The sequence below is a fragment of the Pelodiscus sinensis genome, chromosome 3 (genome assembly GCF_049634645.1).
Source record: "Pelodiscus sinensis isolate JC-2024 chromosome 3, ASM4963464v1, whole genome shotgun sequence".
NCBI classification, from domain to species: domain Eukaryota; kingdom Metazoa; phylum Chordata; order Testudines; family Trionychidae; genus Pelodiscus; species Pelodiscus sinensis.
Genome location: NC_134713.1, coordinates 110,396,437 through 110,421,728, shown reverse-complemented (window position 1 = coordinate 110,421,728; position 25,292 = coordinate 110,396,437). Strand labels below are relative to the sequence as shown.

The window sequence follows — 25,292 nt, the reverse complement described above, 5'->3', positions numbered from 1 at the left end:
TAGATACTGCTGGCACACCAGAAGAATTCTAGTGACCCCCTCTTCAGGAGGTAGATTGCCTACAGTGATGGGAGAATCTCTCTTATGGGTGTAGGCAGTTTCTACACTGAAGCACTACAGTGGCATCTCTGTGATTCTGTAACATTTTAAGTGCAGACATACCCTTAGAAAAATCCTATAATCTGAAAGCTATTAAAAATTTAATCTGGACAAGTATCTTTCAAACGTTTATTGCCCACAGGACAAGCTAATAAGTGTACTGATTAAGTTTCAACACAAATGTGTTAGTCAAAGCAAAAATCTGATCATGTCACCAAAAATCAGAAAGAAATTAATGACTTCTTTGCCCAGTCTGTTGCACTGCTAAATTCTTTTGGCTCCTTCAGAATGCTGCTCTCCCGAATGCACTTCACAAAGAGCACACATGGATAGGGAAAGTATAGCTTTAGGAAAATACTGAAACAACAATATTTTCTTTTTGGACAACTCAGTTTAACGTTAATGTCATCCATAGACAAGTCACCCTTTCCTAGTCCTTAATACTTTATGAGTGACACAAACACAAGTCATGTAACCAAGGAAATGATTCACTAATAAAAATAAAACAGGTAGTTCTGGATAAACTATGCAATATCCTAACTTTTGCAATAGGGTTTTCATTTCTGCTTTAACTTGCTAATAGCTCTCTGAACAGTGTTACTGCTTTTTCTCCTGCCCTGCTTCCTTATTTCTTGTGGCTCATCTACATCACTATTTTTTTCGCAATGGTGTTGGAAAGCACGAGAAGCCATATTAGTATAAATCATTGTTTTAGAATGATGTGACACACCTGCATGGGAGCGAGAGAGGAGTATAGCTTCACCTGTGCAAAAATACTTCAGGTAGACAAGCCTTGAGTTGCCAGTTGCATGCTTGTGTGGAACACCAGAAGTTCAAAATACATTACTCATTCTGAAGAAGTAGGGATGTTCAGTCCCAGCATGTTTGATGCACACTCCTTTTTATTTTCTCCAAATGTTTGTTTTAATGTCTGTGCTTCATTGAACAGGAAAATTACCATTTCCCACGGTAATGGATTTTTTTTAAAGTCTCTTTCTTGCGGTTGCAATTATTCTGTAAGTAGAGGCACCACAGAAAGTTTCCTGTAACAGTGTTTGGGACTGGTGTCTTTTTTCATCTTCTGCAGATAACAGAAAGGGCTGAATGCACTACTGTATTGCTTTAGTTTTATGCCAGTGCAACTCTTAATGTCATGGGTGAAAAAAATGATGTAATGCAGAGGTACATCAGACCCCTTGTCATAAAGAAAGATGAGCAACGGTGGTACTAGGAAAGTACTGCAACTGAGTGAGTAGCCACTAAATCAGTGGTGGGCAACTGTAGGCAGCTACTGAGGTTCTTTATGTGGCCCACAAGACATTTTGTTTCCTTTTCACAGACCACACAAGTGTGCCAGATTCTGCTGGTTTCCACCCATGTAGTTTTGTTCTACCGATATTGCTAAAGTTACACATATGTAAAGCAAGAGCACATGAAACAAGGTGCATGCTGACTGCACACAACATTGATGAGAGAGCCATGTGCTCCCTCTGCATCCAATCAAAATGTCAGCACATCCTGCACATGCTGGTTGTGCAAGTGCAGTTAGCAAAACTACCCTATCCTAGGAGACAATCTTGGTTGCAACAATCCTGTAGCCCAGTGCGATGAAGGAGGGCCACTCGCATGGCCTACTCACTAGTCTAGGTTGCCTAATGCTGTACTATATGTTCTGGATTCATTCTGAGCTACTCCGTTATTGAGCTACTCTGTTATTATTCTTCCACCTCTCCCCTTACACAAGTGCTCACAAAGTTGCATCATTATATGCAAAGCCCCAAAGACAGCCTCCAATTTTGTGTTGTGTGAGTGTGAGTGTGAGAGTGAGAGAGAGATTTATGTTCTGTAAATCAAGAAAGAAAAAAATGTTGAGTTTTATACCTTTAAAATGGGTTTTTAGGTTACATACAGAAGAGATACACAAATGTACACAGAGAAAAGACAGAGCGATACTCTTCATATAAGGAAAATACTTAGTGCAGTCTCCCCAGAAACAACATATGTATGCATGCCTACGGGTAAATCCTTACAAGGAACTCTTCCCTGGATTTATTTTATGATTGTTCTTTACTTTAAACTTCCCTGTACTTCAACTCCTTTCCCCAAACACTCTAAGTATGTGACACTTTTTCATCTCTCTCTGCTTCACAGATAGGATAATATAGTGTGTGGTTCTACAACAGTCTTCTCTCTCAATGCACTGATGGCCACACAGAGTGAAAATGTGTTCCAAGCTTTCCACAATAAAAATCTCAGGTCTGTCTTTTTGCTGTAGCTGGAAGGTGTGCTTCCCAGCTTGGCTAGCAATACATGCATAAGTTCTGATCAAAAGAGCAGTGGCACAGAAAGCAGTGTGGGCTAGCTTGCCAAGTGCATACCTCGGGTCTTGGATGGGATTGCACATGAGCAAGTAGCTCAAGCTGCAGCACAAGCTGCCGCAGCAAGGTTGCTATTTTTAGCATACTACCTTGAGCAGAGTTAGCCTATGTAAGTTTACACATACTGGGAATTACACCTTCCAACTGCAGCACAGACATAGCATTAGAACAGAATTTTCAAAAATGTTCAGCTGTGGCCTAAGTCAGCTCCCATTGCAGTCCTGAGAGTTTTCAAGGAAGGCAAAGTTAGGCTGAGTGTGAAAAAAATCCCACACTTGCACCAAGTCGGGATGTTCCTGGATACTCAGGGATTTAGGCCCCCAACTCCTAGCTAGTCATTGAATTCAGAAACAAAAGTTCCTTAAGCTCCTTTGAAAATCGTTCTTAAGCCTTTCTACAGAAATGGACTTCAAATAAATAGAAGCAAAAATGGGGAGGGGCCGAAAGAGATGCCAGGATCTTCAGGAGAATTACATGACTGTGTTTATCAGCCACGCAGGATGCTAGCTAATCAACTCCAAAAGCAGCAGTAATCATGATGTTACGTTTAATGGCATTAGCAAAAGATGTGGGCAGGGAATTTCAGGGACTGTCTTGTAGTCTTATCAAAACAAAGGATGTCTGGAACCAATTGGAGACTGTAAACCAATACCAGCTGCTATTTGTCTAAACCTTTTAAACTACAATAATTCTCCCTGCTCACGATTTATACACTTGAAGACTAAATGGGAAAAACTTACAACCTAAAAGCAATAACTTCAAAGTAACACACATCCTGGTCCAACATGTTAATTACAAAGCATGGGCTAGTAACTACCATCCTTGCTCTGCCTTTAAGATGAATGAGGCAAATATCCCACTGATTTCAGATGGAGTTAAGAGTGAAGGATTTAACCCCATCATGCACTCACACAAGGTCCCTACTTCTAATTTAAGACAAACGTTAAGAAGTCAGTGCAACAAATGATAGGGAATTGAAGGAGAAGAATAACAGGTACAGTAGGTGCCATATGGCAAGCTAGCATTTATCCAATACCTTCAAGTATTTTGTTTGCAATAGTAAAGGTTTGGATTGATAGACAGAAATCTGCAAAGTCAGCTAGGGCGATTGGAAACCCAGTTCTTATCAACTGAATCCAAGTCCCATTGGTTAAAATCTTACCCACTGTGTATAAGCCTTCTTGAAGAAGTGGATTTTGGAAAGGGAGTTAAAAGAGGAGAAGGATTGGCAGCACCCTATACATTACGGTCAGAAACAGAGGTCCAGTTTTACAAGGTATCATGGAGGTGGGTATGAGAGAAAAACATAAAAGGGGCATCCAAGTAAGTGGCTTGAGAGAAAATAAAGGGAGAGAAAGGCAGAAATAAGATATATTGTGGCAGATTTCAAAGACATGGATGAGGTACTTGAATGATTTAGGCTGAGGGCCACTAGAGCAGTGGTCACCAACCAGTAAATTGGGATCTACTGGTAGATCTTGGAGCCTTTGACATGTGATCCTGACAGGTTTGGCTGGGAGGCTATCAAGTGCTGGCACTTCATCTGCCCCTCTCAGCACTGCCGTACTGCTTCTGCCCTCTGCCTTGGAGCTGCCCCCCAACCCCAGGAGCCTCTTGCTGCTGTGCAGGGCACAAGAAGAAGAGGAGGGGGTGCTGATTTCAGGGTGCCCTTCTCCCCACTCTGTACCCAGTCTCCACAGAGTGAGTGTGGAGCAAGGATGGAGAGTTTGTTGGCTGCCTTTGGGAGTGGTGCAGGGCCAGAGTAGGGATGAGCCTGCCTTAGCCTCCTGCACCACCATCCAGAAGCTACCTGTGATAAATGGTGCCCAGCTGGAGCCTGCACCCAAACTCCCTCCCAGAGCCTGCACCCATCCTGCCCCTCAACACCCTGCCCCAGGCTCAACTCAGAACTCCTGCCACACTAATTCCTTTAGCCCAAGACCAGAGACCGCATCCCCCTCCCTCGCTCCCCAACACTCTACCCCTAGCTTGATAAAAATGAGTGGGGGTGGGAAAGGGAGAATGGAGTGACCAGAGGTGGGGCCTTGGAGAAGGGGCGGGAAGGAGGCAGATCAAGGGTGTTTGGGTTTGAGGTGGATCCTGGACTGCACTTAAAATCAAAAAGTGATCTCATGCTTAAAAAGGTTGGAGACCACCGTGATAGAGGAATTGTAGGGTGGTTGAACATGGTTAAAATGCTAGGCAAAATGGATTATTTTTGCAGCAGTTACCTGGACGGGGGAGGAAGAAGCTTCAATAGTTCAGGTGCAGGAGGAAGGAGGCTTGGAAAGGATTTGGGAAGCAAGGATTGCTCCTAGGCTACTAGGAGAAATGGCACCTAGAGCAAAGTCTATTAATATATTTGAAATCAACTGGAAAACAACTAAAGGGTATAACATACCACACCCTGATAGCATGAGATGAGATAAGATGCTTGCTCCATTAATGTCTGTGCTAATTTAAGAACCTATAGCCTCTGTTGTAGGGCTAAAATACATGTAAAATAGTTAAAAGATAAGAGCCTAGAGAGACACAAAGGAATTTAGACACCAGCTCCCACTGATTTCTGTGGGAGTTAGATGCCTAAATATCTTTGAGGATCTGGACCAAAGTGCCAGTATAGGCTGCTCCAGAATATGTTGCACTGTTTGTGGGTTTTGTAGGACCAATAAAAAATGTTGCGCGCTTTAGGCAGGAAAAACACAGAGTAACAAATCCATCTCCACTCAAATGCTTAAAATGGGGTGTCAGAAATAAGAGCTAACTCATTAAAAGGGGATGAGTACATCCCAGGAAATATAGATGAAACACATTTAAATGATTGCTATAAAAATACTCTGACATGAAAAAGCTTTGTATTCACTCAGACTGAGCTAGAGTTACAAAAAAATACAAATAAAAATCCTTGATAGATAATATGATCTTAAAAAACAAATTCTTTCCATTGCACCAAACAAAGACAAAGGTGGTACAAATCAAAAGGAGCCCAGGTAAAGGTGAGGAGAAGGAAAAGTCCTTTTGTGAATTTACAACACTTTAAAAAACTGATGTGATTTAATGACAGCTGTTTTTCCCCATATACAAAACACAGTGCTACTTGCTAACAGAAATTACTTTAACAGGACTACTTATGAGAGTAAGAAGTACAGGATTTTTCCCTGAGACTTCTTTTAGGCAGAATGCACCCTTAGAAGCTGATCTGGGGAACCTACTGTGGTCCCATGGATTTAAAAGAAAAAAATCCAACTGTTTTATAGTAATATTTTTTTAACCACACTGCAAACACCAAACTCTTTGCATTCCATTCCTCAGTTCTCAGACACAATCCATATTGCACCCATCTGGTTGAATGAGTCATTCATTATCAGGGGACTGTGTAAAGATCTTTTTTATTTTGTCATGTGTTCTTACACAGAACTTAAGGCAGCAACTATGGCACCATTCCAGGAATGTGTTTAACATAAGGGTTACTTCAACTAGCACTAGATCTTTGAAATCAAAGAAAAGCAAAATGGAATAGAACACAATAAAACACTAGTGTAAAAATCAATAGTCTCCTTTACTTTTCATTCTGCCTACTAAGTTATTAAAGGATATTTTGTTTAATGTTTCATAACAAGGAGAATACACACGGAGAAAAACTACAGAAAATTTTTCCAGCCATTACCACTTTCTTTTCACTGGAAGTATAGAAAATGGACCATATTGACCACGCTAAGGAAAGGACTCATCATTTTACCAGCAGTAAAGCAAGGACTCATCATAGTATCTGGGAGCAAGGCACTGTCTCTGTAAGGCACAGATTTAAGAAACTTACTAGGCAACTTGCCTTTTGCAAAGGATAGAATAATTTGCCTGCAACCTATAAACTCCAACCTCTAACACAGCTTCTTCAAATGCAAGATGCTCTACATCTTAACTTTAAGACAATATTTTATTTTAAATCTTGGGTTTTTTTCTCTCTCGATACAGAATTTGAAAAATGGCAAATGCACTAGTGTGAATTCCAGAGCATCATTTCCCTACTTCTCTCCATACCTCTTTACCTCTTTCCAAAGTGGTGAGCTAATATCAAAACAGAAGCATTTTACTGAGGATGGAGAGGACAAGTTTTCACATACAAGTGACAGTAAAAAATAATGGGCTAGAACCTCCACTGATGCAAATCAGTGTAGGGCTATTGTAGTCAATAAAATGACAATAATTTACACCACCTGATGCTCTAGCCCAGTAAAACTAGATATCAGTTGTTATTCCCTAAGGCTGCCAATATTTACAAAAGTTACTGTATTGATTGTAACTAAAACTCTTGCAGCAAAAACATCCAGAACCCAGTCAAGTATTATTGAAAAGATTATCTTGGATGATCAGTACTGTGACTGTTTACTCATGTATATTATCTATGATTATTACATTCTATTAAAAATGTGGACTTTGGGAGGTTGGTTTGCACAACAAAAAGATCTTGAAATTAAAGTCATGATCTTATAAATACTTGTTACTGAAGAAGAAATGCATTACATATTACATAGAAAAAGAATCTGTTAAATGCTAAACAAAACATGTAATGCACTGTCCTCACAGTAGAAATGAAAGAAAGGACAGTAGAAGTTGGCTGAGAAGAACTAGTATATTTCTAAATGACTTTGAGTGAGCATGCAGTGCTATTGATCTTTCTATTTTGGCTTTTATGGTAGCACACGAAATACACTTGGCTGAAAAAAACCTAGGGAAACTTCCATAAAAAGTCATTCTAAGCACGTGTCTGCTTTTACCATTAACATTTCATTGTTTAGTGCCTGCTAATAAAAAGAAAATACCTCTCCTCACAACCATTTGATAAGTGAGTTAGGTATAATGTGCACAGCAAATGTGACTGTCAGAGATGTTAACATTATTTAAAAAAAAAAAACACTATGATTACGTTACCATTATGGAACCTACAAAAAGAAACCCAGAATGCATGCAAGCTGATGTTACTCAAAGTTGTTCCATGCTATCCTTTCATGCTGAGAGAAGTTCAGAAGTTCCCCACGTGCTTCCCTCTCCGAAAGTCTTTCCCTTCAAATGGAGCCTCTTCCTAGGGCAGGAAAAGGCTCGGGCAGACACACAGTGCAGGGACACTACACTGCTACAAACAACAGTGTAGATAAAGTGCCACGGAAGGTACAATTTCACAGAGTTCAGGCATGTCGTCACTCTTCTAAGCTGTGCCTGACTATCTACACTGCTTTTTATATATGTGCTGTAGCGCATGTACGCCGCATGCCGCTTCAAGACATTGCAGTATAGACATACTGTACCCTGTGACGTAGCCAAACATGAGGCACCAACCTGGGGGGAGAGGGGGAGAGTGTGCTAACTAGTGTTTCTGGTAAGTGTTGCACTTGTGCAGTAACACGGGAGAGATTCGTGCCAACCAGCTGATTAGCCCACAGGTAGGTTTGTGTTTCTCCTGGTGGTTTCGCATATGCCTTGGTGCACATAAACATTTATTCTGCACATGGATAGGAAAAAAAACTGCATATTGATGGAAAAGATTAAAGATTAGAGCGAACATTGGTGCTAATCCTTCCCTCTCTTAGAGATAGATGCCTGAATCCAAACTGCAGAAATCAATCTACTTCTGCCTAGGATTCCCAGCCCCAAGCTCTTTCTTGATGTTAGGTGCTGACTCTATTTTAGAATAATTTTTGGATAAACAATGAAAGAATCATTGGGCTACAGACACAACATCAAGTATGAGAATAACCCTGTGGCTGGGAGCTAAAGCTGGTTGGCACGAATCTCTCCCGTGTTACTACACAAGGTGAGAGGTGGGAAATCCAGGATCCAATCCCCCCTGTTCAAATTACTTTGTAAAATTATCTATCCAGAGAGGAACAGCTTGAACAGGAGAGATGGGTGCAGGCTCATATCAAAATTTCCCCAGTGGTTACTCCCGAGAGATGGCAGAGCCCAGTTCAAATCCCTGCTTCTCCCATAGGCGGGGAGAGGGACTTGAACCAGATGTCTCCTATACCTTAGGTGAGAAACCTAGTTACAAAGCTAAAAGTTATGAGTAAGGTTCTCCTCCCCCATCGCAGGACCCAGCATTTTGTGTATGTAGGGCCCAATAAGTGAGGCAAAGTCTGAATTTGCTTACTGGATTAGGCCCCACAGGCAAATGAGGCAGAGAACTACCTGTCTTCCCATGGTTTGCACATTGCTCTGGAGCTGAGGCAGAAAAAAAGACACTTTGGGAACAGTTACTGCAAACACCAGTATTAGATTGAGGGTGAATTTAGGTGCCTACAGAGTTTAGAGGCACCTGAGTGGGGATTTGTGAATCACATTGGGACCAGATTCTATGATTGAGGTTCTTAAAGGCAAGTTAGTTACTGAAATCCTTTTGTTTAGCTAGCTCTGGAAAACTTGTGCAAAGAAACTGAAGGATTTTACCCTAAAACATTAAGAATTCAGATTCCATAACTGTCTAACAATTTTGTTCCATATGTTAATGATGATTCATTTTTAATTCTTATATGAGCAGCTAACTATAAGCCACAAGAGCCGAAGGCGGGAACGTCTGGCTGATAATTCACCCAACAGAAGTATAACATAGACCTTGTTTGACTTTTGCGGTATGCTTCAGAAATAGCCATTTCCATATATGGAAACTTAATTAGTAGTACTGACAGGCAAAGTTGTAGCAGTTAGTGTCTATAACCACAGGCGAGGTCTTTTGCATGGCATTGTACAGCTGCCAGTGATTTCCCTGTAACACAGTGTGAATCCATCGGGACACTTTTCTCCAGCCTAGGAAACGTTAACAAAAATCTAACCCCAGAGCAGGTAAGCTTTGTAGTCATTAATACATCCTTGTAACAAGTAGCAGGAGTTCACATGTCATTTGTAGTACCTGATTCTCTATGGCCTTCCTGTTTTTTGGATCACTGACAATTGAGAGCTGTAACTCTGCCATCTTTTTCATCTTGCTATCCATGTCAATCTTCTGGATCAGGCTCTTGGTCTGGTTTTTCAAAAGCCTGATAGTATCCTCTTTCCCAAGCTTCTTTGCAAAGAGGGAAGCACACGCTGAGTGAATTGCTGTAATCCAGTTTTCCAGGTCTGTCTGGCTGGTTGCCTACATAACAGATCAAGAAAGCGACATCAAGGAGGGGAAATGGTGCCTGGTGATACTAAAAAGTTTTTGTCAGGTGCGTTGATTTCTAAGAGCTTTATGCTTAAAACAATGCGAGTGTATAGAGTTCAGTTAAATGGGTTCCAACTAGCCTTTTCTCCACTGTCTCATAGGAATATTAATGGTTAACTAGTAAGGCTTTTAAATTACAGTTAACTGTGAGGCCAACCATGGGGGTCTGTATAATTAAACAAGGACAAATTAGTGGAGGGAACCCAGAGGGACAAAGAAGGATACATTTGTATAAAAAGAGTATTCAAACATCACAATTACAAAAATACAGCTTCGCGGCAATGAAGTTTTCCTTTGGAGGATGGCTGGACTTTATGTGTTTCTCCAAAAAATACAGACAAGCAGTTAGTTTCCCTAGATTTTTAACTACTGTTTTGAGTTCCAAACCTCAATATTTAGCTAAAGCAAAACTCCCTTTGAAGCTAATGGGCGTCTGGGGTGGGCCCCTCAGTATAGAAGTGTGGAGTGTTAATAGATGCATCTGGATTTTGATAATACTGCAGATTCCCTAAGGGCTGTAGGGGGTGAATAATAGATGCCTTACAGCTTAATGGAAACAAAAAGGAAGGGAAAGGGAGTGACAGGGACAGGGCAGTGCAGAAGAGGGTCAGGATGCAGCTGTGAGACCAAAGTGAAGAGACTGCAAAGGAGCAGAAGAAGGAGGATGAGGATTAGAACAGTCAGTCTTCACAGACCATATGACTAATTATCAGAGAATCATAGGGCTGGAGGGGACTTCAAGAGGTCATCCAAGCCCTGCCATGAATGCAGAGGACAGGGCAAGTATTATCTAGACGAGTGCTTTTTTTTGTGATGGTACTGCCAGTCAGATCTTACCTGGAAAGATCTTACCCGGCACATCCAGTCAGATCTTACCTGGAAAGAACGGAGTGTACTGGCATCTCTGTATGCAAATGTCCGACAGTCGGCTGGGCCGCATGTCTTAAAAGGGCAAAGCGGGCCCCACTCCAGCTTTTTTTTTCCCCTCAACAATTTTTCCTCTGGAGTACCGGCACTTTTATTTTAATTATTATTACAAAAAAAAGCACTGATCTAGACCATTCCTGGCAGGTGTTTGTTTAATCTGCTCTTAATCTCCAACGACAAGAAATTCCACAACCTCCCTAGACAATTTATTACAGTACTTAGCCACCCTGACAGGAAGGATTTTTTTTCCTAACGTCCTAGCTATCCTTTCCTGGCTGCAATTTAAGCCCATTGATTCTTGTCTTTCCCTCAGAGGTTAAGAAAGAATAATTTGTGTCCCTCCTCTTTGTGACAATTTTTTTATATACTTGAAAACGGTTATGTCCCCTCTCCATCTTCTCATTTCCAGACTAAACTAACCCAATTTTTTTCAATCTTCTCTTACAGGCAATGTTCTCTAGAACTTTATTCATTTTTATTTACATTTATATCATACATAAAGACATCAGTAAAATATCATTACCTGAAACAGATACACATCTCCAAAAGAATTACTAAGGCAAAACACATTTTCCTTCTTGGGATGTTCTGGGACAGACTGCACTATGCTGTCTTCTGCAAATAGAGCATATCTTGGTGAATTGCTCTGTTCCATGGAATTCCTCCCATAAGTCTCATAAAACAGCAGGGTACAACCTTTGGGAGGGAAAATGAAAATCAAAGTGAGCTTCCAAAGTTCTCTTGAATCTTAATTCTTTATTCATCTGGCATATAGTGTAAAACACACTTTAATGACAGTGCATATCACTGCTGCCCACCAGGAGTTTGAAAGAGAAGTATTATTATACCAGGAGAAAGGCGTGGATAAACATAGCAGCTTTGTCAATAAGAAGGGAAAACCCGACAACTAATAAACAGGACGAATATTTTCTGAAAGATACACACTTGCGCTTAAAAAAATTACAGCTTAGCAAACTCAGAATGCTGAAATGCTAGAGCACAAAGAAAGGCTGCTCAGCTGAAGAGGCTGTTGGGTTTAATAATTTGTGGAGCCAGTTCTCTCTCACCCAGTCACCGGGGAAACCTTAATATTTGCTAAAGAGGATTAGTACTTTTGATCTTCAAATACTGTACAAAATGATTCAGCATCTCTGGAGATTAACTTTGGTTCCCTTGCTCATATCTGCAAATTCTGTAGTAAGACACTGATCACTGTTCACATAACTTGGATGTTTTAAAGGATTTCTCTTTCTTTGACTGTATTCTTGGTTTCTCAGAAAGAATGATACCTGATAGCAGACTGCCACATCTGCATCTGGGAACTGAAACTCAGTAGCTAAGCTGATAATCATACATCTACCAAAGAAAAGTTTAGGGGTGACCTGACCATAGCCTATAAGTATCTTCATAATGAAGAATAGTGATAGAGATGCTGCATAGTCCTGTCTTTTGCATAATGAAGAGAAATTTTATAATAGTGAGAGGTCAGCAGACAAAAGGTATAACAAGATCCTATGGGTGGAAGTTGAAGTTACACTAATTCAGACTAGAAATAAAGGTTTTTCACTAATTCAGACTAGAAATACATTTTTAACAAGAAGGGTCATTAAACAATGGAACTATTTACCAAGGATTTTGGTGGATTATCCATCACTGGTCATTTTTAAATTAAAGTTGAACATTTGTTCTAAAAGATATGTTCTAATTTAAATAAGTTATTTTAGGAAACTCCTATGGCCTATTTTATAGGGGAAGTCAGATAGATGATCACAGTTGTCCCTTCTGGCTTTTTAATCTATGACTATATATTTGTTCTGACCTACAGAAATATATACTAAAGTATCTGAATCTGAGCCAAATGAAAATAAATATTATACCTTTTCCTGCCATTTTCAAATTAGGAGGCACATAATGCAGGTTAGGGCCAAAATTTAAGTTTTGCTATAAAGTGATGATTTGAGAATTATAGGGTATCTTTGTGTGTGTGTGTGTGTGTGTGTGTGTGTGTGTGTGTGTGTATGCTGCACACATGTGATACGTGTCACGGAGACATCATACAAAGTAATACAAATAGAAATGCTTTGGTTTTATAGCTTTTTTTAAAAAAGAAGAATTAAATTGAAAACAAATTTCCTCCCCTTCTTTTAATGTTGCCCCGACTAGTATTGGAAATTCCAAATCACAGTGTTCTAGTTTATGAGAACTTTAGCTGTGACCTAAATCACCGAGTTCAGATGTAAAATCTGATCCACCTTCAAACTTCCTAAAAGTTCAGGGATGCTTGGATCCTGCTATCCAGTTTAACCCTTTAATGACCAGTGCATGCTAGGATTTATGAAGTTTGGAGCCAGTGTTCTGGTTGTGACCCCTTTCCATAGAGAATTAAGACAAACGAAAGTGAATCTGCCAGTCTCATTTTGTTCCCTAGCACGAATTAAATGTAAACAGTAAATTCAAAATTAGCACTCAGAGGAAAAAATTCCCTTCTTCATATACCCCACTGAGGGCATCCCAGTCCAATAGTGGGAGCAGCCTATACTAGGGATGTAATAGTGTAGTTGGCTTTTGCTTCTCAGTTAATGCTACTGACTACATGCATTCCTATCCCTTCCTCTCCTTTCCCACAATGGTGGCGCTACTAGTAAAAGTTTGTAGAGGGCTAGCCAGTAGCCTGGCTTAGTCCTGGCTCAAGCTGGTCTCGGGAGCTACCCCCACTTCAGCTTTGCATTTCAAGTAATTTAGGAGCCAGCGGGCAGGCAACTCAGCTCAGTCCCGGCTCATGCCAGTCCTAGGAGCTAACCCTGCTGCAGCTCTGCAAAGAACGTATTATAGCAGAGCCACAATGGGAGGTAGCTTCTGGGACCCGGCGTCAGCTGAGCCTCAGCTGGGCTGCCTGCCTGCCAGCTCCTAAAGTACTCTAAATGCAGAGCCACAGCAGGGGTAGTTGCCAGACCCAGCACAAGTCAGAACTGAGTGCTTGCAATGCTAACCCTTACCGATTAATAGTGTAGTCGACAATATTTTTTGTCACCTACATGATTAACAAATTACACGCTTCTAAACATCCCTATGCAGCCATTTATGTGCCCTTCCCTAATCACAAACACACATACACCCAGGGTGGTATCTGACAGAACTGGATAGTGTAGTCGCAGCTTTGTCACCAGCCTGCTTATGCTTTGTTTCCTCATACACACTAAGACTATGTCCACACTGCAGGCTTCTTGTGCAAGAACGGCCATTCTTGCGCAAAAACTTGCAGAGTGTCCACACTACAAGCCTGTTCTTGCACAAGAAAGTTTACAGGAGATCGTCAGAAGAGAGCTTTTTGCGTAAGAGTTATTCCTCTCCCCACAAGGAATAAGTCTTTTTGCGCAAGAGCTCTTGTGCAAAAAGGCTAGAGTGGACAGGATACAGGGATTTCTTGCGCAACAAACCCCTATGGCTAAAATGGCCATTTGAGCTTTCTTGCACAAAAGTGCCACGGATGCTCTTGCGCAAAAGCACATGGCAGTGTGGACATGCTCTTGCACAAATAGTTATTACGCAAGAAGCCTGCAGTGTAGACATAGCCTTGGGCTCCAGTCAGATGCAATTACAGGGTTAGGGCCATGATTAGCTCCCAACAGCCAGGGCCGGGCCAAGCCATTTGTGCGCTCCAGGAGTGCGGTGCCGCCCCCAGGAGTGTGACGCATGCGTGGCCCCGCCCCCAGGCGCACGGAGCATGCACGGTGCCGCCCCCACCCAGCCCAGCAGCCCTGCACAGCGCCCCCTACAATGGGGCGCCCCAAGTGGTCGCCCGGTTGGCCCGTACTTTGGGTCGGCTCTGCCAACAGCATGGTAAATAAGAGGCAGTGCGTCTAGTGGGTTACTTTTAACTTAGTAGAAAGGGCATAGCAGTATCAAATCCAAATTCTCCACTTGCATACATCAGCAGCAGCATTTTACAGTCACTCTGCACATATATTGCACATATATAAATGACCACACAAAATGCAAGGAAGGAAAGAACTAAAGCCTAGAGGTTTAGAATTCAAGGCAAGTTTTAATGGGTTGGTGATTTGTTCTTCTACATATTTCCCGGGGGGTTTTCAGTCAGTGAGAACTGTACCACCTTAAAATATTTTGTACTTATCTGGATTTACTATTCTGTTTAAAAAATGCAAATTAAATTGTTTTAAAATTCTTTCTATCATCATTAAGGTGTTATAAGAATATTTTAGTACATATTTTTATCCTAATAGTTTTTGACTAACTTTTTCAGAGGACCAGGGCTGAACTCTTAAACCTGCCAAGTTACAGCAGCACTATGATCCTTATAAATAGATAGGTCTCAATTCTCCCTATACCTGATGTCCCACTAAAATGGATTATGGCCACTGTGTTTTGATCAAAGCTTGTGGTGAGGGGGGGGGGGGGGCTTGCAATTTCCCTTGTTAAAATAAATTAATTAGGGGTGACAGATGGGAAGGAAAGTTCCTCTTGTTAAAGGTTTACTATTCAAGCTCAGGTCTTGACAGCATACCAAGTAAAGGAGAGGCCTCAAGACACTGATAAATCCAAGTCTGGCAGGTTACCAGAAGGTTGTAAGCCTTTTGCATAAATTAAACACATTTCAATAGAATGCAGAGAAATATGCTGTTCCCCATTCACATATGTGGCTCTTTAAAATATGTAGTTTAAAATATCTTGGTTATTTATATTTCCAGAACAACTTAACCCAAGATCTACACAATGAGTTCTGAAGCAAGTTTCTTGATCTTGTGTGATAAATAAATAAAAGGAGCCTTGAAATCCACATAGGCAAGTTTATTTTGGCAACAGAAATCTTTGCAAGACAAATAAAGTGTATGTATGATCAAGGAAATGAAGGAATATCTATTTATGAACTAACAAGACAAAAAGATCCAGCACCATAAAGGCAATTATAACACTAATCCCATATGAAAAGCATTCAAGATACAGTACAAAGACCTATACAAAACAAGTGTAGCATACTTAGTGTAAGAAGTTTCATTGATCCTTTTAAAAAAAATCTTTCAAAAGACAGATTAAACTCATATTTACAACACTTAAGAGCCCAAACAAAGGTGAGGAAAGGGTGGCATTCAGATACTACCTTTTTTTTTACATTAACTATTTGCAGGCCTAATTCATTTTACTGCCTCGGTATAGCGATAAGGAAAGATGATTAAACCTGTTAATTAAGTCTGCCTGAATTTTGTTTGTTAACAACAGATCTCAGAATTATTGTGCAGAATTACTGATATTCTTTCCTCCCACCCTCTTTCTTGCCGATTTAATTTGTATGCATTGACACTGCACATGTTGAACACTGCCAATACACACAGCACAGGATTTACTTTTCTTCAAGTTTAGACGCATACAGTAATGAGTCAGGTAATCATTCTGAAAATTGAAACCTGTGGGAATTCCTCCCCTTCAATCTTAAATACGCTAGGAAACTATTTATTTCAACTATTTCCCTACTTATTAACTCAGCATTATATTTACTAAAAGGCAATTCCCAGCAGTGTAATCTATAAAATTTAGGAAGTCACCTCCCTGCAACAAACTGTATGTTGATTTTCCTCCATGTATTCACTGAGACACCTACTTCCTCCATTACAGTCAGCACCAAATGTATAACCTTAGCTCCAACCCAACAGTACCCACCAACCCACCAGCAGCTTTCCCTCCTCCACCCTTCAGATTAGCTCCACACTGCTGCTTCACAACACGGAAAGCAGGGGAAGAGCAGCGGTGATGCAGAACAGCAGCAGGTGGGAGGAAATGGTGGATGTGGGGTGCCACAGGAGAGACATGGGATCATGGCTGGACTAGGGAATGCAGGGCTGCACCAGAGTTTGAGAGAGAAGGGAACTAGCCCTTCCTCAGCCATTGCTACCTTAGCACTATGGGATGCCCTTTACGTGCCAGTGCTGCCGCACAGAGGCTCTCTATGACATGCCTACCTCAAACACAGGACAGCCAGGGGAAGTGTCCTGGGGAACAATCTCTGTATTGACATATCAAGGCTTCAAGAGATCCCCACTGTGTTGCTGCCTCAGCACACCACACAGGAGCACCATGGGGATCTGAGTGTCTGTGCCACAACATCAGTGAACCAGGGCTACTTCCGACCCGTATGTTTAGTTAACGTATACCCATTTACAGATGTATATAAACTCTGAATTCAACACCTCAGCTCACCCAGGGAAATGTCCATGGGCCCCCATTCAGCTGTGCATTTTCTAACCCATAATGCTTCCTGGCTTGCTCTGAACCTTTGACACTGGGGCTTGGAGTAGTCTAAGATGTGGGCTGGGCCACACACAAGTGAATAGATGGACAATGGCAGGAGTAATGCACCAGCACTCACACTGATGCTCATCATCAGCGAAGGAGGATAAGGAGGAGGATCTGTCACAAAAGGCTAAAGTAGTGGTGCAGGCATTAGAGGTGGGGAACTGCCACTCTAATGTGTTTGTAAGTGAAAAGAGCAATGTAGGCGTATTAAAAATAAAAGTATGTTTGGCTTTCCAGCACGTAAATTCAAAGTAATTTAGTGGCTCAAAAAGTATCCCCAAAAAGAAGAGCAAATTTTTGCTCAGGAATAGATAATTAGGCAATATTGTCGTAATAAATAAAAGGGCCATTTTTTTTTTTAAATTAAAGCTTTTCTGTCCACACCAAAATGCATAGGTCATGAAGAAATTGTGAACAAACACCCATGGCTGCGCTAAGCAGTCATTGCAACATCCAAATACAGAGACACAGATTTTTAAAGCCAAAAGAGACCATCTTGATTACCTAAACGGACTTCGTATATAATACAGGCCATCGAATTTCATTAAGTAATTGCTGCAACAAACCTATAACATCAGGTTAAACCAGGGCATTTCTTTTAGAAAGGGACCCAGTCTTAGACACACATGTGAATGAATTTGTGCCTGCAAGTGGGATTCCACTTTTTAAAAATCTGGCCTTGTGATGGGGAACTGCCACTCAGAATCGTCAATGCTCATGTTTTTTCGTTTGACTGTTTTGTGTTATTTGTTGCCGGAGCGATGGGATTTCAGAGAGAGCATAAGCACGACTTTTGATGACCCAAAAAAATTCAGTCCCAGTGAGAAATTCAGCCTGTCAGAAGCCAGTAGTTTCTCACCTATGCTAATCTTTCTCCCCAGAGAAGAGGGAGGAGCAAAGAGACCTGTAGCTCAGCTCAATTCTGCTGGGTCTTCCTCTCTTGCCTCCTTTGAAAAACACTGACAAGTGTGCGATATTGCTCTTTTTATTTCCATCCTGCAGTGTCTATCCTGCTAAGAGACATAGGGGGGTGAAAAGCTCCTGGAACTGCTCCACTCTCAGGTTGGAAAGGGGGAGACAGAACCACTGCAGCCCTCCCAGGCCTGGAAAAGGGATGAAGAATGCCAAGCAGTGCAGTGGAGCGGCTTGTGAGACAATGCGGGTGGGAGGGAGAGTTGAGTGGATGAGGGGGGCTGGGGTTAGTTGAACTGAAGAGGGTTGAATTTACAATGAAGGCAAGATGAATTGCAGGGAAGGGACAGGCAGCTGTAGAAGAGTCCTGCATTGAGCCACCAAATCACCTTACCCAACACATTTGAGAGAGCAGGCAAGCAACAGTAAATTACCTCACATACATACTGAGGGCTGGCAGAGGAAGTTCAATAATCAAGTCAGACGGAAAAAAACCCCCACTTTTTTAAAATAAAAAAAAAAAATCACATCATTGTGTGGGCCTGTCTCATGATTTCTGGGGATGTAACTCATTATTTTTCATCCTGAATTTGGCAATGCTGCATCCGCCCCAATGCTGTCTCAACACAGCAAGCATGCTGTGTCCCGGTTTTCTTCCTTGTTCTCCAGTCTGTCCTGACTGCCAAACCCAGGACAGATGACTCGCCTCACGTGCTGCTCAACGCTTTTTTCCTCAGGCTGCCCTTTTACAGCCTATGACAAAAACCAAGCATATTCTGTTGCTTCCATTAAGTTTTCACCAACTTTAGGGACGAGAAGTTAACATGAGCCTTGCTGGTCGGGATATCACCAGGACCACTCAGTCTGTAGACTGTCATTCCTCTCTCATAGTCCAACTTTCCATGTCATTTCCCAATGACATCCAGTCACCTCTGTGTGGTTTGATCCTAGACACAGGATCCCTTGCAGGAGTGTGAAATTTTCCTGTAGTCATCTTCCTCAGCCCTTCCCGGGATCTTACCCAGGTCACTCTGGCCTGGGCAGTCTCCATTATCCAGTCCAAAGAGTTTTCCCTCCCCTTCAAAAATTTCCCATCCTCCCTTTCACTACTATCAGGTACCTGTAACTTATCCCCCAAACAAGTCCAAGTGGGAAGCAACTACTGTCAAAGGGAACAAAGGACCATTTTCCTAATAGGGGCTAGTCACCCCGTGACAGGTTCAGAATTGCTTTTAACCATGCCTCTTGTAAACAGACACACATCCAAATCTTCATGAACCCATAAATCAGAAAGCTTAATCAAATATCATTTGATTTTCAATACCAAATGCACAGCTATATACATCCAAAGCCGAAGGTACAAATGTAGGCCTGCTTTTGGTAAGGTATTTAAGTACATGCCTATTTTTAAGCATGTGATGATTTGTGTACTTAAAGTTAGGCATGGACTTAAGTATCTACCTGAATTAGGCTTTGTCTACATAACAGCATTGCTGCAGCTGTAAAGTCTCCTGCACTGCTGCTCTATGCCAGTGAGAGGTCTCCCGCTAGCATAATTAAACCACCCTGAACAAGTGGCAGTGGCTATGTCAGCAGGAGGATATCACCCACCAACATAGCGCTGTCCACACCCTCACTTCTGAGGGTGAAACTTTTGTCAGTCAGAGGAGGGTTTTCCACATTCCAGACCAATAAACGTTTTCCAGACAAAAGAGCTAGTGTAAGCAAAGCCCAAGGTCTTCAGAAGCTGCGTTTTGATCCAAAACATTTTGTAGGTTTCATTAAACAAACAAACAAATAAAACAAAAGCACGATAAACTAACAGAAAACAAAGGACAGCACCTGTGTGAGCACATTAAAAGAGATTAACTATGATTTACCTTTGAGTGTTATCCAGTACTGCTTCCACTTTCTCCGTGCAACCAGCTCAAGTTTTTTCTCCTTCTGTAGAGTTACCAATGGTTTGAAGAAGAGCCACCCTGCTTTGCGCACAACTCCTTGTTCTTTCTCATACAAAAGATCCAGTTGTTCTAAAGAACTGAGTGATTCACTGCTGGAGTCTTCCGTTTCTGTTGACGTGTCCGTATTCTCAACATTAGTCCTGCTCATGTCCAGCTCCCGCATGAAATTTTCATAAATATTCTGCCTCAGGGCATCACTGCTGATTGCATTAGTGGATTCACTTCTCTGGGGCAGAATGGGGCCAGATCCAGGTGACCACAGTAAACCAGACAGCTGTGAAGGTGCCAAAGTGTCTGTAGTGAGGTTATCGATTCTGCTGTCAAAGTATTCACTCAGATCCTTGGATTTTGGCTCCTGTAATTAATGCAAATTACAAGTAATCTACAGTGAAGAGGTATATCTTACACAGTCTTGTTTGTTTCATCTTTCTTCATTTTAAACTCCACCAAAGCATGTCTGCTTTAACTAAGATGGTGGCTGTTAATCTTAGCAATCTTTGCTACTGTCAATGCTATAGCAACATTTTTATTCAAATAGAATCTCAGTAAGGCTAACCGCCAAACCAGCAGTGTTCACTGACTCAATAGGCTTTAAAAAATAAAAATCAGAACTCATTGATAATTGCTGTGACTATGATTTCCAATAGCCCAATGAGCACTGCAAGTAGAACCATATATCCCTGACAACTGTGAATTAATCTGCTTTCCTGATCATCATAAAACTGGGCTAATGTCTTTAACACCCTGATCTGTCTATAATAGTAACACTGAAAAAAGTAGTTCTGTTTATTTAAGGGTTTTTATAATGGGGAGAAATTAAATTCAATCTAGGTGGCTGGGTTTCAATTTCTGACCTTTTAAAAGTGTGGATCTTCAGATTAACAGATATAAATTAATGACATTAATGGAGCTAATCTGATTTTGCCTCCTGAGGATCTGAAAAATGCCAGTCTGAAATCTGACATTTTTAATCCAACTGAATTCACCAACTCTCTGCCAAGATAAACAGACTCAGCTTTGATTTAAACCTGAGAGGAAGTGGGTTGGATGATTTGCATAAAGCCAAGTTTTAAAATGGAGTGGTGTATATTTTCTGAACACTGAAAACATTGCTATTGCAGTGGGGACTTTACACCCAGATCCAGCAGTGTACAGTTCTATGAAATCCATTTGTATTACTCATGCTTATAGGATGCAATTTCATTTGTTCTGCAGCAGGGCAGGGCAGGGAAGTTCCCTTTTATGTGCTCTGCAATGCATCTTCTACATATGATTTTCATGTGGAAAGTTCAGTCATTCCTGCAATAGGGATGTGAAGGACTAGATGGCAGGATAGTCAACTACAGGCAGTCCCCGACTTACGCGGATCCGACTTATGTTGGATCCGCAGTTACGAACGGGGCTGCCCCGGAGGACACGGACTGCGGGACCTAGCGGTCCTGCCGCCCGTGTACTCTGGGGCTTTCTCCGCGTCTCCCTGGTCTGCAGACCAGGAAGACGCGGAGCAAAGCCGCGGGGGGGGCTTGGGCAGCGAGGCAGCCCAGGCGCGCCTGGGCTGCTCTGCTGCCGGCTTCCCCGAGGCTTTGCAAGGCTGAGTTGCTCTGCCCCGGGCTTCCTGGAATCAGCTGCTGATCAGTTTCAGCAGCAGCTGACTTGGGGACGCCTGGGGTTCTTAAGTTGATTCTGTATGTAAGTCAGAACTGGCGGTCAGTTTCAGCAGCGGCTGAATCTGGACGCCAGTTCCAACTTACATACAGATTCAACTTAAGAACAAACCTACAGTCCCTATCTTGTACGTAACCTGGGGACTGCCTGTAGTTTCTTCCCCACACCCTTGCTGCCTCTATCAGATAGAGGCAGCAAGTGGGGGTGGGTGAAGGAGGAGAAGAGGGAGGTACTTCAAAGCAGCAGTGCCACACGGAGCCCGATATCAGCCAGGGACCCACCAGCTGACCCCAGGCTCCATGCAGTGCTGCCACTTTGAAATGTCCCCAGCTGATCCTGGGCTCAAAGCAGCAGCGATGCACTGAAAGTCCCCAGCTGATCCCAGGCTCCACACGGTGCTACCACTTTGAAATGAATGAGGAAGACGATGCCAGGTTCCCCGTGACATTTCAAAGTGGCAGCACTGCACAGAGTCCAGAGTCAGCAAGAGAGTCCACTGCATTTTAAAACAGCCCTAAGGATGTTGCTACCCCTCGAAGGCAGAGGCATGCTATTGACTAGTCAATGCAAAAATGCATTTTCTGTTCGATTAGTCAATTACCCAATACTTAACACCCTTATCCTGAAATAGTCTGTCTATAGGAAAATCCAGGCTTTAAGGCCTAACTCAGCAAAGCCATCACCACACCCAATGCCCATTGATTTCAGTGGGCACTCGGGCATCTTAATATCCCACAAGAATTAGCTCTATAAGCAAAATTACAGTTAAGGGGAAACATTCCACCAAGTTAGATTTATCTCCCATCCAACTGTATTTTACTGATATTCTTAAAATACATTATGCTTAAAAATTAAGGGAGAGAGAAATTATTTGCTTCCTTTTGTATGAAAAAAAATTAACAAATGTTATTTGAAAATACCCAAGGGCTGTAAATAGCTCAGCCAGAAGCACTATTACTCTTGAAGTGTTATTTTTTGCTCAAGTTTATACTGCTTCTAAAGTGATATTTATTTGCACTCTGACTTCTACATATGGATAAAATAAACAAATACGGGTCTCCTCTGAACTAGTCACACCAGGAGCTTGGAAGCAACTGCTTTTTCCCCCCTCCCCACTTCTTCCACATCTTCGATGTTACACATCAAAAATGTACTGGGAGAAGCTGTGCTATGTTTTGACAGTATGATGACCTCCAACATAAAGCCAAGAGCAACACTGAGATCCCATGCCATCACAGATGTCACAAAAAAGGTCACTTTTCAGCAAGAAGGTTGCTGCGGCAGTAAGCTCAGAAATGCCAAATGTAATTTAAAGATTATTTGCCAAGTCAATACATTTAAATTTAAACCTGGAAGAGACCCTTCTAACATCTACATCTTGTAGATCACTGTGCTCAGTCTTATAGGAAAGCTGCACCTATTTTGCTATCTAGTTTTAGCAGGTCATTGGTCTCTATCCTTTCCAGAGCTTATTACTGACTTAGCGTCCTAAGACTAAGTCCTAATCAATAAACACAACACAAATTGGTCCAGTTAGCACATTCTTCAGTACCGGGTAGTGAGAATCCAGCCTGACCCAGAAGGAGCCTTTACCAAGGGGTCAATCACTCCACTGAAGTCAATTGAGTTATGTCAGTATAAAAGTCACTTGAGATCAGAATCATGTTGAGTGTCTGAAGTTCATACCTGCAACTAAAGGCAGCAGTAAACCTAAACACCAATGAAAGTTAAAGAGAACTAACATCCTAACATGCAGATTTGGGTGAGAGTTGGATTCATATTTATTTGGCTAGTTAAGATAATTTTATTTCAACTCCAAATAACAATGGATACGGGGAACAAGAGAAAGAAGGCAACAGCACTTTCCCAAGTGTAAGTGTAGAGGCAAGAAAAAATTTTTAAAAAGATATTACACACGTGCCTGAAAGATGGTTGCATCTCATAGATTATACAACTCCTAGCGTTACTCCAGGCACCAACTAGCTGCAATTCTCTTGTAAGATTTGGAAATCTCCATTTCCCTTTTCTTTAACCCATTGTAGGCATGGGAACCTGCTGAAACACTGGCATTTTAATATTTTGTTATTGCTCTTCAGAACCAGTTTCCTACAAAAAGGCCAATTTTCAGTTATTTTAGAGAATATAGTATTAGGTTTGCAAATTACTAATAGGGCCTCATTTGGGGGCCCTCTAAACAAATAACTTGTGTTTACTGTCAACCATGCCACTACTCGTTACAACTGCAAAGACTCAATGAGCCCCAAACCAATACTATCACAGAATTTTTCTCTCTAAGGATCCATCTACATTACCACCGTAACCATGTAAAAGACAGCTGTCCTCTGAGCCAGTTACACGTCTAAAATTGGTAAAGTGATCAGGACCCAGCTAAGCCAAACAAACTACGTCTATGGACAAGAAGCTACATGTTTTTGACCTGCTGTTGCTAGACTCCTTAACTATAACACAGTTCTCTGTTTCTCAGTCCCATAATTAAGATACCTTAATTAGAGTTGGGGTTGATTCCTTTCACCAATGTCAGAGCCTGATTTGATACAGTTTCACCAGCAACACTCCCTGCTGTTGGGGAAGTCAGTGAGTCTCTGTACTATGTACACACAGCTGGTGCAAAACAGCCAAGAATCCCTTTATGCTTATCATTCTGAAAATGCTGTAATTCACTAATTCACAGCAAAAGAGCTATGTTGCAGAGATCATATTTAGAGCCTGATATGAATTTTTATAGAATCTAAATATTCAGTGCTGTTAATATCACTGGTGAAACCTGGGGTAAAAAGCCAATACACTTTTTATTCATTCATTTTTGTCCTGTTTTCTAGCAGTGAAGTGAAAAGATAAGGCCTGAAGAAAGTGGAGGGCTCCATTCTAACTCACAAAAAGTCTCAAGTAAAATAATGAACAAACTGAGCAGCTTTCAGTTTCTGAGTGCTGAATTCTGAGACACTCTCTCTGAATGTATGCAGGCCATCAGCAAATTAACTGGATTTCTTGGCACCCAATACTGCATGCCGTGCCCTGAAGTTGTGTCTGATGCTGGTCGTAGTGTGCAGTGAGGACCAGCTCCGGGAAGATTATGCCTCAGGAAGGCAGAGTGCCTACCAAATCTCCCCAGCATACCGGAGAAGCATGGTTGCTGCACCAGACCTTAGGGAGCAGTGTGTGATCTAACTCAACTAGATAGTACTGCCGGTGCTATAAAGATGTAGATACATTGCCCCACCGCCTTTCTGCTCACCTTTGCGGTGGCTCGCACCCCTGCAGTTCTAGAAGGGAGCAGTCCTTGAACTAAGGAGAGCACAGACAGCACAACTTGGGCCAGCCTTTCACGGTAGGCATTATAGGAGTGAGAGAAATTTCTGCAGTCCCCAGTTGTGCAAGGCACAGTCTGGCCCTTACAGAGCTTATTCTGGGGGCTAGAGCAGGGGACAGGAATTTCAGGCTTGATCAGAGTTATCCTCAGTTCCCATTGAGAGGATTAGCCTTAGTCTGTTTAAGGAGACACCTACCAGATAACCAGACGGCACTTCAGCTTTTTTACGTAGAGAATTATGAAGCCAAAATCATACATAGGAAGAAGTCAGCTGGATAAAAACCATCTTCATAAAAATTACAGGTTTAATCAATAGCCCCACAGTGTACAGTTGGATTTGGAGATACCTGGTTTATCCTTTTTTAAACTTGGAGGCTACAAATGATGTTTTGATATATATATATATATATATATATATATATATATATATATATATATATATATATATATATATATATATATAGGATCAGATCTCTTTGCTTTAAACACGAAAATTATTTTAAAATCTCCCATTC

The 25,292-nt window shown here is 41.6% G+C and overlaps 1 protein-coding gene across 3 annotated transcripts in view; it reads right to left on the bottom strand.

Annotated features, from left to right (window-relative positions):
• The window catches only part of TIAM2 (TIAM Rac1 associated GEF 2), a 184,616-nt gene that overhangs the window by 86,853 nt on the left and 72,471 nt on the right, over positions 1 to 25,292 (bottom strand). For all 3 annotated transcript variants that reach the window (XM_006114983.4, XM_006114984.4, XM_014569522.3), the window contains exons 4-6: positions 19,701 to 20,136; positions 11,123 to 11,295; positions 9,379 to 9,603 (exon numbers count right to left, since the gene is read on the bottom strand). In XM_006114983.4, the coding sequence (XP_006115045.3) occupies positions 9,379 to 9,603; positions 11,123 to 11,295; positions 19,701 to 20,136 (834 nt within the window). The remainder of the gene's footprint in view (positions 1 to 9,378; positions 9,604 to 11,122; positions 11,296 to 19,700; positions 20,137 to 25,292) is intronic.